We start from the raw sequence: 16,400 nt of genomic DNA, 5'->3' as shown, positions 1-16,400 counted from the left end.
TCTCTGTCTCTCCTTCTCACTATCTATAACTCTACCTCTCAAATAAATAATAATAATAAAAAGCTTGCTTTATAATCATTTGATATATGTATTTACCTGTCATATTTTTTCTTCTTGGCAGGTACTTCATATTTAGCATTTCTTTCAAGTACGCAAACTTTTTCTGTTTTGTTCACTGGTATATTTCCCTGACCTAGGAAAGTGATGGCCGCATACTGTGCACCCAATAAATGTTTGCCAAAGAGCAATTAATGTTTGTACTGTTAATAAGTATGTAAACTCCCTAATGGCAGAGGTCAAGTTTTCTCATTCCTTTGATCTACCGAATTTTGCCAGTTCTATTCAAGAAGAGCATTAAGAAAAACAGTCAGCTAGAATGTGAATATAATCACCTGAAGAACTGCTCAGCCTTTTCTCCTACTTACGACTACTGTCACTTCACCCAAGAAGACTTCATTAAAAGTCTTAAGGACTAAAGAGACCGGTCCATCTGATAAAGATTCACCAGCACTGATTTGATGACTTAATTCACTTGTCCATCATCCATGAGGTTGGAACAGATACTGCTAAGTAAATACTCCCAAAGTCTCACCTGGGAAAACATTGCATTCTCTTAGTACATACCATGTTTTCTGTATCTAATTTCTGTGCTGTAGGTTGTTACTTTTTGTACTATCAATGTGAGAAACAAAAAGGACTATGCGGGTACTGTGGCATAATAGGTTAAGCATCCACCTGCGGCGCCATATTGGTGCCAATATGCATCCCATATTGACACTGGATCGAGTCCCAGATGCTCCACTTCTGATCCAGCTCAGCTGATGGTCTGGGAAAGTAATAGAAGATAGCCCAAGTGCTTGGGCACCTGCACTCATGTGGGAGACCTGGAAGAAGCTCCTGACTTCAGGTTGGTCCAGCTCTGGCTGCTGTGGCCATTTGGGGAGTGAACCAGTGGATGGAAGAACTTTCTCTCTGTCTCTCCCTCTAACTGCCTCTCAAGTAAATAAATAAATCTTAAAAAAAAAAAAAAGATTAAAAAAGAGGGACAAGTAGTCTAATTTCAGTCTTCAATCTCTTTTTAGAAATATGTTTGTTGGATTGGGGCTGGCGCTGTGGCGCAGTGGGTTAACGCCCTGGCCTGAAGCCCTGGCATCCCATATGGGCGCTGGTTCAAGACCCAGCTGCTCCTCTTCCAATCCAGCTCTCTGCTATGGCCTGGGAAAGCAGTAGAAGATGGCCCAAGTCCTTGGGCCCCTGCACCCACACGGGAGACCTGGAGGAAGCTCCTGGCTCCTGGCTTTGAATCAGTGCAGCTCCAGCCATTGCGGCCAACTGGGGAGTGAACCATCACATGGAAAAGCTTTCTCTCTCTCTGCCTCTCCTCTCTCGGTGTACCTCTTTCGAATAAATAAATCTTTTTTTTTTAAAAAAAAGAAATATGTTTGAGTCAGATGTAGAATAGGAGTTTTCATGATTTTGAGTAAAACAAATAGGCATTGGTCTCATTTGTGTCACCTGGATTCTTACACAGTGGGGTTATACTGGGGAAAAATGGTTGGAAACTCTACTTAATGAACTGCCAAATATATATCATAAATCTGTTACAGATAATGTCAGAAAACTATTACCTCTGTTGAAAATAAGTACATATGAATAACTTTACACTGGCCACACAGTTGATACTTTCATTTCTTTATTAACACCACATAATTCCTGACCCAACAAGCATTTGCATTATCGAAAGTGATACTGCCCAGTACTGTTGTGCCTATTTCAGGGCAGAAGAACTCCACCAAAGAGTAACTAGCACAGTGTCACAGAGGAGGCTGAGCTGAAACGCCCCGAGCAGATCTCTTTTTGTTAGTATTAGCCACAGGGAAACAGTTACATGAATCTGAATTGTGTAAGTAGCCCTATGCATACACAGAGGAATTCCTCTGACGTGTATTCTGATCCTGTATTTCTCCATCAACATTAAATACAAAGGCATCATGGTAAAGGTATCATTGCCACATCAGATGGCAAAGTCTGACATAACAGAATCTTCAAACTGGAATGTTAGAATACAAATACTATAGTATGTAATAAGTCCATAATGTTTACCCATTATGTTATAAATCACAAAAAATAACAAACACCACCTAAAATGCAAATACAGAAATCTTTCCATTTTGCTCTTTTGCTAACAAACACTAGCTATTCATTAGGAGAATGTGGGTAGTTTATGCTATCAAAAAAAATTAACAAATTTAAAAATTTAATTGGCATTTTATTAGATTCTAGAATGGGGAAGCAACTCATTCTAAAAAAGTGCTGCACTGGCATATTGGTCAATTTTTGCTACTAGAACAAAATACCTGACACAAGCTACTTACAAAGGACAGAGGTTTATTCTGACTCACATAGGGTTCTGACGGTTCAAGAACAAGATTGGACATGTAGTGAGGGTGGTAGATAGGACTAGGATTGGCAGAGCATGGGCAAAGGAAGGGTCACATGGCAAGCCAGGAAGCAAAGATTGGCCCAACTCAGGCTTTTATAACCAGCTTTGTCACTTCCAAGAGCCTAAATGTCCTAATATTCTAATGTCCTAATATCACCCCAAATGTCCTAATATCTCCCATTAGACCTGCCTCCTGAACACCAGAATTGGACTGTCTCCACCTTGAGTATCATTAATCATGAATTAATGAATTTAAACATCTGCATGAGTTCAAGAACCGAGTCTTGTTCAAACCATAGCAGTAATCATGGTAGAACAGTTGATTTTTCTAGGATGAAAACAAGGAAACAGAGTAATAAGAGCACGTTAAAAGCAGGTTACTATTCTAAGTTAAGGCAGAGGGGACTTCATTACAGGCTCAGGATGAATGGGCCCTTTCTAACTGGTTGCTGTGAATCTGCTGTTTTCATGAAAGACTGGTCTTTTGGAGAATTTACCTGCTTCCTTAAGGTTTCATTTTTAATTATGGGGTACTTAGCACGAGCAACTCCATTTTAGTTTTGTCTCTTAGGACCTAGCACAAGAGCTCAGTCCAAATTAAACGGTCTTTCACAAATTTTGTTTCATAAGGATAAAGAGCGAAATAAACTGGAAAAGATACCATTTTATTTGCAATGGCTTATGTATACATTTCTTTATGCATTAAAGTGCCAACTCATGTGGTACCTCGCATTACCTACTTATTGGGTATTTATTTTCCCATAACTATATTTACACTTGTGTTAAAATAATAACAACATTAAGACATGGTTCAAAACTTCAAATTCTAAGTTACTTAAAACCAGTAACATGGAGCAGGTCTAGTACTTAAGCTGCTGCTTGGGACAGGTACAACCCATATCAGAGTGGCTAGGTTCAATTAAATCCTGGCTGTGCTCTCCATATCAGCTTCCTGCTAATGCACACCTTGAGAGGCAGCAGGTGATGGCCCAAGTCCTTGGATCTCTGCCACCCAAGTGGGAAACTTGGATGGAGTGTCCAGCTCTTGGTTTTGGCCTGGCCCCAACTGAGCAGGCATTTAGAAAGTGATCCAGTAGATGGAAGTTGTCTCTCCCTCTCTCACTCTGTCCCCCCCCCATTCCCTCTTTCTCTCTTCCTTTCAAATAAATAGATGGAAATTTTTAAAATAATGACATGAAGCAAAATAAGGTTCATGAAGCATGATATTAAGCATATTCCTAGTTTAAGAAAACTAGAGCACTTTTGTTTGGAATAGTTGGGAAATGCACCAAGGAAATGAAATGTAAACTGAACTTTGAAGGCTGTATAAGATATACTGACTGGTGGATGGAGAAGAGGGAGGCACATTTCAGATAGACATAAAAAAAAAAATAAAGGCAGAAAAAAAGATGTCTATAAAAAACTGACAGCAAAGAAACTGGCCCAACTGGTGTATTCAGAGGTTTTGCACCAGCAAATGATGAAAAATGACTCTAGAAGACTCTGGGAGGCCTGTAAAATCAAACCTCTCAGTCTTAAAAAAAAAAAAATAGGGGTTTGTTGTACATTCCTGAGGATGGAAGCATGCAGAAGTAGGCAGAAGGGTTCCCTCCCAGCGTTCATGCTCAGACTTCTTGTGGCCTCCTCTTCTGTCTGCATGTTAGCCTTCAGTTCTCAGTAATCTATGTCCTGCCACTTTCTAGTCTCAATTCACACCCTCTTGTATCCGCTCTTGCAGCTTCACCCACAGTTTATCTACTTATAGATTCAGATCTCTGTGTTTGACCTAGAACTCTCTCCCAAGCCTTTGACTTGTTTTATGTGCATATTTCTGCCTGGAGAGGTAATCAAAGTTGGAGCCCTCTCTAGACTTCAGCCAGATCATCCAGGTTCAAACCCCTGAGTTTTGCCACTTACTAGCTGTGTGATATTGGGCAAGGTCTTAACTTATCTGTGGTCAAATTAGGATAAGCATGCTTTCCATCTTTTGCAACTGTATTAAATAAATTTATATATGCCAAGTGTTTATAACTTTACCTGGCACACATGAGATAGTCAAATAATACTCTAATCATCAGTGTGGGTATCTCAAGGCTTTGGTGAATTCTTGTTACAGAAACCTAACTTAAACTTGATTGAGCAAAAAAGGAGTTCATTCTTTTTTGTTTTTTTAAGATTTATTTATTTGAGTTACAGAGAGAGGGAAAGGTCTTCCATCCACTGGTTCACTCCCCAAATGGCTGCAACAGCCAGAGCTGAGCCAATCTGAAGCCAGGAGCCAGGAGCTTCTTCTGCATCTCCCACATGGGTGCAAGGCCCAAGCACTTGGGCCAGCCTCTGCTGCTTTTCCAAGCTATTAGCAGGAAGCTGGATCGGAAGTGCAGCAGCCAGGACTTACATTGGTGCCCAAGAGGATGCCGGCACTATAGGCAGAGGCTTGGCCCACTACACCACAGCGCCAGCTCCCATTGATTCTTAAAATATGAGAAGGGCAAGAATGCAAGTGACCAGGAAGGCAAACAGAAACGAAGGGCTTTCTCTCCAACTCTGTGCTTTACCTCTTTCTGCTGTCTTCAATCTCTCCTAAGTAGACCAGCTCCTTTCACCAGGTAGATTACCTATCTGCCATCAACAGCCAGGGTATCTTCAGCTTAGGTGTCCAAGAAGCACTGATCTTTTTCTCATCACTACAACTCAAAAACTTCAGAGAAAAACCCTAGGTGTTTTAAGTTAGAGCCTGTGCCTACCTGCCCACGCTTTGTTCAGTGGGATAACTGCAGTCTCCTTAAAAATCATATTCTTGGCCGGTGCTGTGGCGCAGTGGGTTAATGCCCTGGCGTGAAGAGCCAGCAATCCATATAGGCGCCGGTTCGAGACACGGCTGCTCCACTTCCGATCCAGCTCTCTGCTATGCCCTGGGAAGGCAGTGGAAGATTCCTTGGGCTCCTGCCCCCATGTGGGAGACCCGGAAGAAGCTCCTAGCTCCTGGCTTTGATCAGCGCAGCTCCGGCCGTTGCGGCCATTTGGGGAGTGAACCATCACATGGAAGACGGACCGACCTCTCTCTTTCTCTGCCTATTCTCTCTCTGTGTAACTCTGACTTTCAAATAAATAAATCTTAAAAAAAATTCATATTCTTGAGGCTGAAGTTTTTGCATAGCAGGTTATGTTGCTGTCTGCAAAGCCAGCATCTCACATGGGCACCAGTGTCCCGGCTGCTCCACTTCCAATCCAGATCCCTTCTAATGGCCTTAGAAAGCAGCAGAAAATGGCCCATCTGTTTGTGCCCCGTCACCCATGTGGGAGACCCAGATGAGGCCCCTGGCTTCGACCTGGCCCGGCCCTGGCCATTGTGTCCATTTAGGGAGTGGACCAGTGGATGGAAGTTCTTTCTCCCCTTCTCTGTAGCTCTTTCAAGTAAATAAATAAATCATTTTTTATTCTTTTCATATTCTTGGAGCATAGGGAGGGAATACTGCCTAGAAAGAGGAGGCTGTACTGGGGAAAGGGAATGGAACAATGCATGTTATATAGAAGAGGTGCCAAGTGTAACTTTGTCCCAGGCACTACAAGTGCAGCACAATCAGAACTGTGTTACAGCCCTTCTCTGTCGCCGTTCTGTTGGTCCTCCGTGTGTACCCTACCTGAATGCTGCACTCACTTTCCCTCACCAGGAACCCAGCAGTAACCTGAGACTGACTAACCCTTATGCCTAGCACCCTCCTCTCAATCCAAGTATTTTACCAATCTAAGATACATTTTTGTTCACATCTCTAAATCAGGGATTTATCTTAACTTTGTTTTTGAATTTATCTTAACATTCTATTTTTGAATCTGTCTCGACGGGGCTCTTTGACAGCAGCTGTTATTTCTATTATTTTTGTATCTCTGATAACCAGACATAAAGGAGGAAAGAACCTTTCAGTTGAATGAATAAACTAATACAAGAAGGCTGAAATGAGGACAGAAGAAATCAAGAGGATTACACTTTCAGACTATTAAAAGCAGCAACAACACTGAAAAACAATATCCACGGGCTGGCGCTGTGGTACAGCAGGTAAAGCCACCGCCTGCAGTGCCGGCGTCCCATATGGGCACCAGTTCGAATCTCGGCTGCTCCACTTCCGTTCCAGCTCTCTGCTATGGCCTGGGAAAGCAATACAAGATGTCCAAAGTCCTCGGGCCCCTGCACCCATCTGAGAGACCCAGAAGAAGCTCCTGGTTCCTGGCTTCAGGTCAGCCCAGCTTCAGCCATTGCAGCCATTTGGGGGAGTAAACAGCCATTTGGGGAGTGAACCAGCAGATGGAGGACCTCTCTCTCTCTCTGCCACTGCCTCTCTGTAACTCCACCTTTCAAATAAATGAATTTTTAAAACAAAACAATATCCCATGCATCACGCCATCATGCAAAGTAAAGCTGCTTGCTAAATTACTGATAATGCAGTAATTGAAAGTCGCTGCAGGAATCTGCCAATTAACACCAAGGGTTACCTCCAATCCTGTATAACTGGAAAAGGGTCTACAAATTAATCTTGAAGTTCTTATATCATATATATCAAAACATCTGTGACCACAGCTACGGCAGGGTGAATGTTCCAGTCGACTTCTGTTGAAGTGGAAGACCTGGATGGAGTTCCTGGCTCCTGGCTTCAGCATGGCCCAACCCTGGCTATTGCAGCCATTTGGGGAGAGAAACAGGAGATGGAACCTCTGTCTCTTTCTCTGTGTGTGCGTGTTGGGTGCTTCTCCCTCTGTCACTCTGCCTTTCAAACTTAAACCATGACCATCAGAAAAAGCTATTAAAAACCTTAACTTTGTATCTACAAATCTGAGACCATACTTTCTTCTTCCTTCAGCCAATACAACACCTAACAGCTGTCTGCTAGTAAGCTAGACATTACATTTGCAAAAATGTGAGACAAGAAATTCTTCTAATTTTTGTTTCAAAAAAACATTTTTTTCAGGGCTAGCACGTGACACAACAGGTTAAGCCACCGCCTGTGAGGAACACATCCCATATGGCACCGATTCGAGTTCCAGCTGCTCCACCTCCCAGCTAATGCACCTGAGAAAGCAGTAGAAGATGGCCCAAGTACCTGAGCACCCGCCAACCACATGGGAAACCCAATACCTCCAGGCTTCTTCCTGGCCCACCTCTGGCTGTTGTGGCCATTTACGGAGAGAACCCAGGGGATGGAGATCTCGATCTCGATCTCTCCCCACCTCCTTAATTGCATTTCATGTAAAATGAATTTTAAAAAAAGTTTTTCATAAAAATGTTATTTTTTAAAAATGTTACTTAATAGTCAATGTTCATCATTACTTTAGATGAACTAGTATTCTAATATGCTTCAACTTCTAATGTAGGAAATTGGAATAGACAGAAATAAGAGTAGGCAAAAGCCTTTTTAAGAACGTAAAAAAAAAAAAAAATTGGAGAACTGGTGCACCACACCATGCTTAGCTGACACAGTCACTATTCTAAATTTCCCAAGTACGATGAAGTAAACTTTCATTCAACTTACAGATACATCTTACCATTTAAAATCTATAAATCATGCCGTATACTCCTAAGCACAATACTCCCAACGTACAACTTTGCTTTATTCAACTTATTTGAATAGAATATTAGAAAGCCACTGATGGCTTTGAGCGTGCAAAACCAATCCTGTCTGAGTGTAGAAAGGTTCCGCGACCTGCCTCTTGGCCAGCTGGCTTTGCAGGTTGCTCTGTAGCTACAAACACCTTGGAAACGGGACAGGAATTATGAAAAGACTCCACACTAGGTAACCTCTGCGGAGGGGGAGAGGGGCTAAGTCTCCCAAGGCAACACATCAATCCCGCTTTTCCTTAATTTGCAGTAAATCCACCCAGGCAGAAGAACCGCTACATCCCGCGTTAACTGCCGGTACAGACTTCACGACCTAACGCCTCCAAGCAGACGCACCAACCCTGACGCTCAGCGTCGCTGCCGCAGAGCGCGCCGCAGAGTTAGCACGAAGACTCCACTCCGGACTGCGGGGCGTGTGACGTCAGCACGTAGCCTCGGCTGCGCCGTGGGCACGCCCCGGCCGCTACTGGGAACCGATTGGTGCGCAGGAGCAGAAACGAGAGCGCGATTGGCCAGCGGTCAGTGGGCGAGTCCCGGCCGCTCCCGCCCTCCGGCGGCTCCTCAGCCGCGGGGCTTCACCTCTGCGGGACAGGGAGGCACGCTGGTCTCCTTTAGCCTCGGTCTGGGCGCGGCGAGGACCCGGGCTGGCGGCCCAAAGGCCCCGCCGCCCGTCAAGGGCCCTGGTGCACCTGCAGAAGCCCGGGTCCTCGCAGGTGGTGCCACCGCGCGACTGTCTGGCGCGACCGTGACGTCAACCGAGCGCAGGCGGCGATTGGTTAGCAATATGTGGCGTGGACAGGCGCTGGCGTGGGCCATTGGGCGCGCTACCAGGGGGCGGGACTTGGGGGCGGTGCGCGCCGCGCACGGCGCTCAAATGGGGCGCGCGCCCAAGGCCTCCAGGGTTCTGTGTTTGAGGTTGGAGAACTCACGCCTCGGGGCGGCGCGGGAGCTACACGGTGGAGCGAGGTGGCTGAGGGCCAGGTGAGGCGGCTGGGCGAGGGGACTCGGGGCTGAGAGAGACGGCGGGGCAGGGGAACAGGGGGACGGAGGCCACTGGGGCGGCCCCTCACCTCTACCCTTGGCGTCAGGCGCGGGCGGCAGGTGCAGCCCACCGACCCGCTCTGAGGGGTGGGCGGGTCGGACCCCCGCATGGGCGCCTCGAGGACCTGCTGTCTGAGGAGCGGGGGGATTTGCCGGCTAAGGACGAGGGTCCTTCAGGAAGGGAACTGACGAGAAAGTCTGGTTTTCACTGCAGCGTGGGCGTGGGTCCCTTGTTTCTCGCCGAGGACGCATGTAGGCCAGCTCCCAGCTTCGTTGAGAAGACTTGGTAGGTTCTGTGATTGCTAAAAAAGAATTCACGTGCCGCTTAAAAAGGTCGGTGTGCGAGAACTTTGAAACCAGTCTTTTGTCACGTTTAGCCATTTTAGACTTTGAAATTCTTTTTCGGTCGTATTAAGCAGTGGAAAGGAAAGACCATCATCTGCACATAAAAATAGTTGACCTTGAGTAAAATGTTGACTCTGAACTCAAGTCTCAGAAGACAGTTTTTATAGAAGCTTAGAAACAAGCCTAGGCAAACCTGTGTGATCAAATCTGCCTGGAGTGTACAGGTAATATGGGATACAGATGCACACACACTTAGCTACATGCATGAGATTGGCTGCAAAATTCTAAAGACTACTCCTAAGTGGGGAGCGTCACAGAGATGGAACAGTCTTTTTCTTGGGGTGGGGGTGGGGGTGATGTGTTCGCGCATCTTCTCCATAATTGTTATCTTTAGATGAATAAGTAAAAGTAATCATTTTGTCTTGTAATTATGAATTTCAGACTTAAGGTATAAATCCTAAAAGAGCAGTGCAACTTAAAATATTGTTACTTCCCAACGCCTGTTAATTCTATTGGGATGAAAGTTTTAAGTACACCTTTTGTAAAATGAGGCTCACTTTGAAGTCGACTTTTCCTTTCTGTGGTATTTTTCCTCTTTATCTCTTTTTATTCATTAAGCTTGTTTTTGGTATGAAATATCATTATTTTGGTTCTCGCAGTCTGCACAAAGGCACAGGCCACTCAAGAGCCTATTTAGGTTTAGAATTTTGTTCTTTTGTTTTGTTTTATTTTTGACAGGCAGAGTTAGAGACATAGAGAAAGGTCTTGCTTCCATTGGTTCACCCCACAAATGGCCACCACAGCCAGTGTGCTGTGCTGATCAGAAGCCAGGAGCCAAGTGCTTCCTCCTGGTCTCCCATGTGGGTGCAAGGCCCAAGCACTTGGGCCATCCTCCACTGCACTCCCGGGCCACAGCAGAGAGCTAGACTGGAAGAGGAGCAACCGGGACAGAATCCGGTGCTCCAACCGGGACTAGAACCCGGGGTGCTGGCGCCACAGGCGGAGCATTAGCCTATTGAGCCGCGGCGCCGGCCTAGAACTTTGTTTTAAGGAGCCATTTCTGTACTTTTGTGCTTAAACACTTTGTATATATCCTGTAGTGTATTTGAACTTTGTTGGAAGTGTTTCAGTAATCTGTATATTTTAATGAAAATCACAAAGTAGAACACAGAATCTTCTAAATACCATTTGGAAAAGGGGGTTTAAGAAATACATATTGTGTATAAGGTGCTCTGAAGAATGTAAAGGTTAAAGAGCTTAGAAGTTGCTCACTAGAGATGTTCAAAGAGTGTAAGTCAGATGAGTTTAGTGTTTTAAATAACAGGAGAGGCATTAATTAGGGTTCAGAAAATTAAGCCCCAGTGTCTGCCCCCAAGTAAGGATGGACTATGGCCGAATGGGCCAGAGCTGGCCTACTGTTTTTGTGGTGTGTTGTGAGCAAATAATTTTTTTTAAAGATTTATTTATTTGAAAGACAGAGTTACACAGAGAGAGGAGAGGCAGAGAGAGAGAGCTCTTCCATCCGCTGGTTCACTCCCCAATTGGCTGCAACGGCCGGAACTGCGCCAATCCGAAGCCAGGAGCTAGGAATCTCTTCCGGGTCACCCACGAGGGTGCAGGGGCCCAAGGACTTGGGCCATCTTCCACTGGTTTCCCAGGCCATAGCGGAGAGCTGGATCACAAGAGGAGCAGCCGGGACTAGAACCAGCGCCCGAGTGAGATGCCGGCGCTTCAGACCAGGGCATTAACCTGCTGAGCCACAGCACCGGCCCCCAATGAGCAAATAATTTTTAAAAAAAAATTTTTTTTTTTTTGACAGGCAGAGTGGACAGTGAGAGAGAGAGAGAAAGGTCTTCCTTTGCCGTTGGTTCACCCTCCAATAGCTGCCGCAGCTGGCGCACTGCGCTGATCCGATGGCAGGAACCAGGTGCTTCTCCTGGTCTCCCATGCGGGTGTGCAGGGCCCAAGCAGTTGGGCCATCCTCCACTGCCCTCCTGGGCCATAGCAGAGAGATGGCCTGGAAGAGGGGCAACCGGGATAGAATCCGGCGCCCCGACCAGGACTAGAACCCAGTGTGCCGGCGCTGCAAGGCGGAGGATTAGCCTATTGAGCCGTGGCGCCGGCCTTAATTTTTTAAAATTTCTTTTGTGTTCCATCTTCCTTTCTTCTTTTTTAATTTGAAGAGATAGCTTTCATCCATGGTTTACTCTCTAAATGCCCACAACACTGGGGTTGGGCCAGGCCAAACCCAGGAGCCCAGAACAATGTTTGGGTCTCCTCTGTGGGTGGCTGGGAACCAAGTACTAGAGCCATCATCCACTGCTTCCCAGGATGCAGAAGCAGGGACCCGAGACCCAAATCAGGCACTCAATATGGAATGTATAAGTCCAAAGTGGTGACTTCATCACGGTGCCAAAGGCCCACCCCAGATGTTTGCATTTTTAAATGGTTGGGGTGGGGAGGGAAATATGCTGTGACGTATGAAAATTAAATGAAATTCACGTTTCTGTGCCCATAAATAAACATTAGAACACGACCATGCTTAATTTACACATTGCCTATGGTTACTTCAGTGCTACAAATGCAAAATTGTTACTCTGGCCCTTTAAAGGAAAAAAATTGCAGAGCATTGCTCTGAGGTATCATTAAATATAATGAATTAAGCTTTCTCTTGTTTATCTAGAATCTTATGAACTGTGTATGGTATTTGAGACAGTTGACAAAGCAGTTACTTAAATCATTTTGCTCATAAAACACTCAGGTTGGGAAAGACTAGATTAAATCTTACTAGGATATTGGTTAAAGGCTTAGTCAATGTTTGGCATGTGAATTGGACTTTGAAAAATGGATTTCCGTAAAGGCTGGCCTGTGGCATTCTTGAGCAACTATGAAGAAGCAGGGAATGACAGACTCTTTGGGATGGCTGTGGAACCACATAATAAAGAATACAGAAGCTGTTGTAGAAAAACAGGGTGAAAAATTAAGCTAGGGCCAGATCATGGGTGGACAGACTTCTAAGCAAGAAAAGTACACAAAGGAACAAGGCTGACTAAGTTTCAGAGGCCAAGAATTTAGAACCTTGAATTTGGTCGTTGAGAGTGACCGTGGTAAAAGACCAGCGGTGATTGACTGCCCAAAGGAGAAATGGCCAAGGATGGGACTGAATGTTGGGTCAGCAGCATTCCTGGAGGAACTCAGTGGGAATAAAGAGTGGTGAGATTGCAGATAGGAGCAGCGGGCGTAATTCATAACCTTTGAAATAGCTGAAACGTTCACTGGACGCAGCTTTAGAATCACTTTTCCACTGTTAAGAAAAATACAAAACCTCTCCTCTTTCCTTTTAATATTAGTACTCTTGGCCAGATCAGACATTTTGTAACGATGCCGGAAATACATACTGACCATCTCGATGAGCAACAGGTTCAACTTCTGGCAGAGATGTGTATTCTTATTGATGAAAATGACAATAAAATTGGGGCTGAGACCAAGAAGAACTGTCACCTGAATGAAAACATTGAGAAAGGTATTGTCTTAAAGTACTCTTTTTTATAAAGTGATTTGCCTAGGCACTTGAGATTAGCTGAGGAAATTGGTAAAAGAGATGTAATTTCTAAACTTTGTATTTTAACCTCTGATTATAGTTAGGTAAATAGAGTAGTAAAATCTAACTCGCTACCTGTGCAATATCTGTTTCTTTCTACTTCTTTGGAATTATTTTGGTTTGTGAAAGGAGAACAGATTAATCCTAACATAACAGTGGTTGTCAAGCCTTTTTTTTTTTTCTCATGAGTGGGGAAAGAGCAGATAGCACAAAGGGAAATGTGGCTTTGCAACTCTCCCAAGGAGCAGAAGACTGACTTGTCTAGGGCTAGATATTCTTGAAAGGGGATTTGGCCTGTAGCAAAGTGGCTAGCAAGATGACCATTTCTAACACTTGGCAACCTTCCTCGGATATACCAGAGCTCTTCTCCATCACAGTCATGCAAAGACTATCCAGATAGAAGACTAGGAAAAAAGCAGAACAGTTACCAGTGTTATTTCGAACCACAAGAGGAGAATTGGACAAATACCTGGCATTTTATGACTAACCTAATCATATATCTCTTGCTTTCAGGGCTATTGCACCGAGCTTTTAGTGTCTTCTTATTCAATACTGAAAATAAGCTCCTGCTACAGCAGAGATCAGATGCTAAAATTACCTTTCCAGGTTAGTATACTTAATGTACAACGTAGATTTTGTTGGAGATTATATTGAATTTGAGTTTTTATTACTCTGAATTTTCTGGAACAAAAATCAAAAAGGGAAATCCTTTAAGTGATGCAATTTGATATTCCACCAAACGTAAGCCTTTACAGTGAGTGTGACCAGATAAAGTAACAATAAAGAATAAGAACTCTTAAGGAATAGATGTGTGTCTGTATGTATTATACATTTTTTTTATCAGGATCTCTACACATTTTGATCTTTTTGGTTAAGGGGACATTAATAAAGAACTTATTTTCAATTATCTATTTAGTAATTATTGACTTAAAAATCCTAAAATATCATTTTATTTTTTCCATTACTTATACAACTTTTTCTTGATCTTTAAGACCTACTTTGAAGAAAAGTTAATCTCTGCTATCATTTTCCAGGTTGTTTTACCAATACTTGTTGTAGTCATCCGTTAAGTAACCCACAAGAACTTGAAGAAAATGATGCCATTGGAGTAAGAAGGGCGGCACAGAGGCGTTTAAAAGCTGAACTAGGAATTCCTATGGAAGAGGTAACAGTTTTATTGCACTTTGAACAAGCTGAAATCTAAACATACATTAAACTATTGTTCAATAAAATTTTTGAATTCAAGTGTAGGTCTTCTGCTTTCTAAACTTCTTGTTACTAGTTAGCCCCAGAAGGCAACTACATAAAGAAATTTTGTTTTAATTTTTATTGGAGAGACATAGACAGATAGAGCTCCCATCTGCTATGTCACTTCCCAAATGCCTACAACAACCAGGAGCCAGGCTAAAGTCAGGATTCAGGAACTCAACCCATGTCTCCCATTTACGGGTGGCATGAGCCTGATTACTTGAGCTATCACCACTGCTTCCCAGAGTCTTCATTAGCAGAAGCAGGATACAGACATTGAACCCGAACCCAGGCATTCCAGTATGGAATGCAGGCATCTTAACCACTAAGCCAAATGCCTGTCCAGGTTATTTGAATGTTGATTTCTTAAAATCAGTTGTCAGAATTTAGCTCAGTATTGCAGTGGGTTGATCTTTTAACCAATATGTAAGGTTAACTGTCTTTATAGTTGATTAAATTAAAGATGGAGATTTTCTTGTGGAGATCATTACTAGCAAATTTGAATGAATTGGAACAATCTTTTTTTTTTTTTTTCTGAGATTAGACCCTTTAAATGACACCTAAAATATCTAGTTAACTGGTAATTTTTCTCCTACAAAAAGTAATCAAATTATGAATAAGGAGAATGTTACATTTCTAACTTGAGTGACTACCTTTTTTTAAATATTTTGAAAAATAACTTATGTTTTGTTCCATGGAACAAAATTTAAATACTTGAAATTAACAATATAGTACATTTTCCATATATCATTAATAGGAGAATAATACTTTAAACATTCTAATTCTAAAATTCTGCTGCCATTGTTAAAGACATTGTTGAAATGTGAATTAATTTTAGGTTACGTTTTATGGTTGTTTTTAATAGTTTTTTTTTTTTTTTTTTTAATGTCCTAGGTTCCTCCAGAAGAAATAAATTATCTAACACGAATTCACTACAAAGCTCAATCTGATGGCATTTGGGGTGAACATGAAATTGATTACATTTTATTTGTGAGGAAGAATGTAACTTTGAACCCAGATCCCAATGAGATTAAAAGCTATTGTTACGTGACAAAAGAAGAACTGGAAGAACTTCTGAAAAAAGCAGCCAGTGGTGAAATTAAGATAACTCCATGGTTTCAAATTATTGCAGAGACTTTCCTCTTTAAATGGTGGGATAACTTAAGTCATTTGAATCAGTTTGTTGACCATGAGAAAATACATAGAATGTGAATGTACAGATGAATGACTGTTGAATATTTTCTCTATGTAGTAAACTTAGAATGTTTCTGTTTGTTTTAAATTTGGTTCCCCACTAGATCTCATAAGATACATTGCTGTTTTTGGCAACCAGAATTTCTGTGGGAAAAACAGCTGACTTACAATTTTGCATTACCTACTGCATACTCACTGTTACTTATAAAAGACATTTATGAGATTAGTGTAAAATGAGAGGGCAGATAAGATTTAATCTGCTCAAATGTGGTTATGAGAAATTGGAACAAGTAATTGAAGATGGTTTTTGACCTGTTGTAATTCACATTTTCAGAAATCTTTGTTATTTGCCAGATGCTTTATGTATTATTGTTTTTATAATAGTCCAGGAAAATACCCAATTGACTTTCCATATTAACAGATTAAACTGGCAAAGCAGGTTACAGGGAAATTAAAATAGTGTATAATCATCCCTGCATAAAAAAATTCCAGGGGCAAGCACTGTATTGCAGCAGGTTAAGCCACCCCTTGGGATACCCACATCCCATATCAGGTTGCCTGGTTCAAGTCCCAGCTACTCCATGCTTCTGATAGAACTTCCTGCTAATGTACCGTAGAGGCAACAGATGGATGGCAGGAACCCAAGTACCTGGGCCACCATGCAGAAGATACAGGTGGAGTTCCTAGATCCCAGCTTCAGCTTGGCCCAGCCCTGGCTGTTGCAGGCATTTGGGAAGTGAACCAGTGGATGAACGATCTTTTTTTCTGTCTGTTTTTCAGTCTTTCAAATAAATACATTTTAAAAAAATAAATAAATGCATTTCCCTATTGTTTGCATACAATATGCACATCCTCCCATATTTCTTTAACTCATCTCCAGATTACTTATACCTAAAATTTAAATGCTATGCAAATAG

The 16,400-nt window shown here is 42.8% G+C and overlaps 1 protein-coding gene across 4 annotated transcripts; it reads left to right on the top strand.

Moving 5' to 3' along the window:
* Positions 1-8,550: 8,550 nt before the first annotated feature.
* LOC133773617 (isopentenyl-diphosphate Delta-isomerase 1) lies at positions 8,551-15,571 on the top strand. 4 transcript variants are annotated; one of them, XM_062211086.1, is made up of 6 exons: positions 8,551-9,035; positions 9,310-9,381; positions 12,791-12,963; positions 13,555-13,647; positions 14,076-14,206; positions 15,184-15,571. In XM_062211086.1, the coding sequence occupies exons 1-6, from the start codon at positions 8,839-8,841 to the stop codon at positions 15,499-15,501; spliced, it is 984 nt and encodes a 327-aa protein (XP_062067070.1). In that variant the 5' UTR covers positions 8,551-8,838; the 3' UTR covers positions 15,502-15,571. The 4 variants fall into 4 exon arrangements, with proteins under 4 accessions (XP_062067070.1, XP_062067066.1, XP_062067068.1 ...); XM_062211082.1 differs by lacking the exon at positions 9,310-9,381 and having other exon boundaries at positions 8,602-9,035; XM_062211084.1 differs by lacking the exon at positions 9,310-9,381 and having other exon boundaries at positions 8,608-9,020.
* Positions 15,572-16,400: the final 829 nt, after the last annotated feature.

The sequence above is a fragment of the Lepus europaeus genome, chromosome 14 (assembly GCF_033115175.1).
Source record: "Lepus europaeus isolate LE1 chromosome 14, mLepTim1.pri, whole genome shotgun sequence".
Classification (NCBI taxonomy): Eukaryota; Metazoa; Chordata; class Mammalia; order Lagomorpha; family Leporidae; genus Lepus; species Lepus europaeus.
The sequence above is the reverse complement of the archived record's forward strand: the minus strand, read 5'-3'. Positions and strand labels throughout refer to the sequence as shown.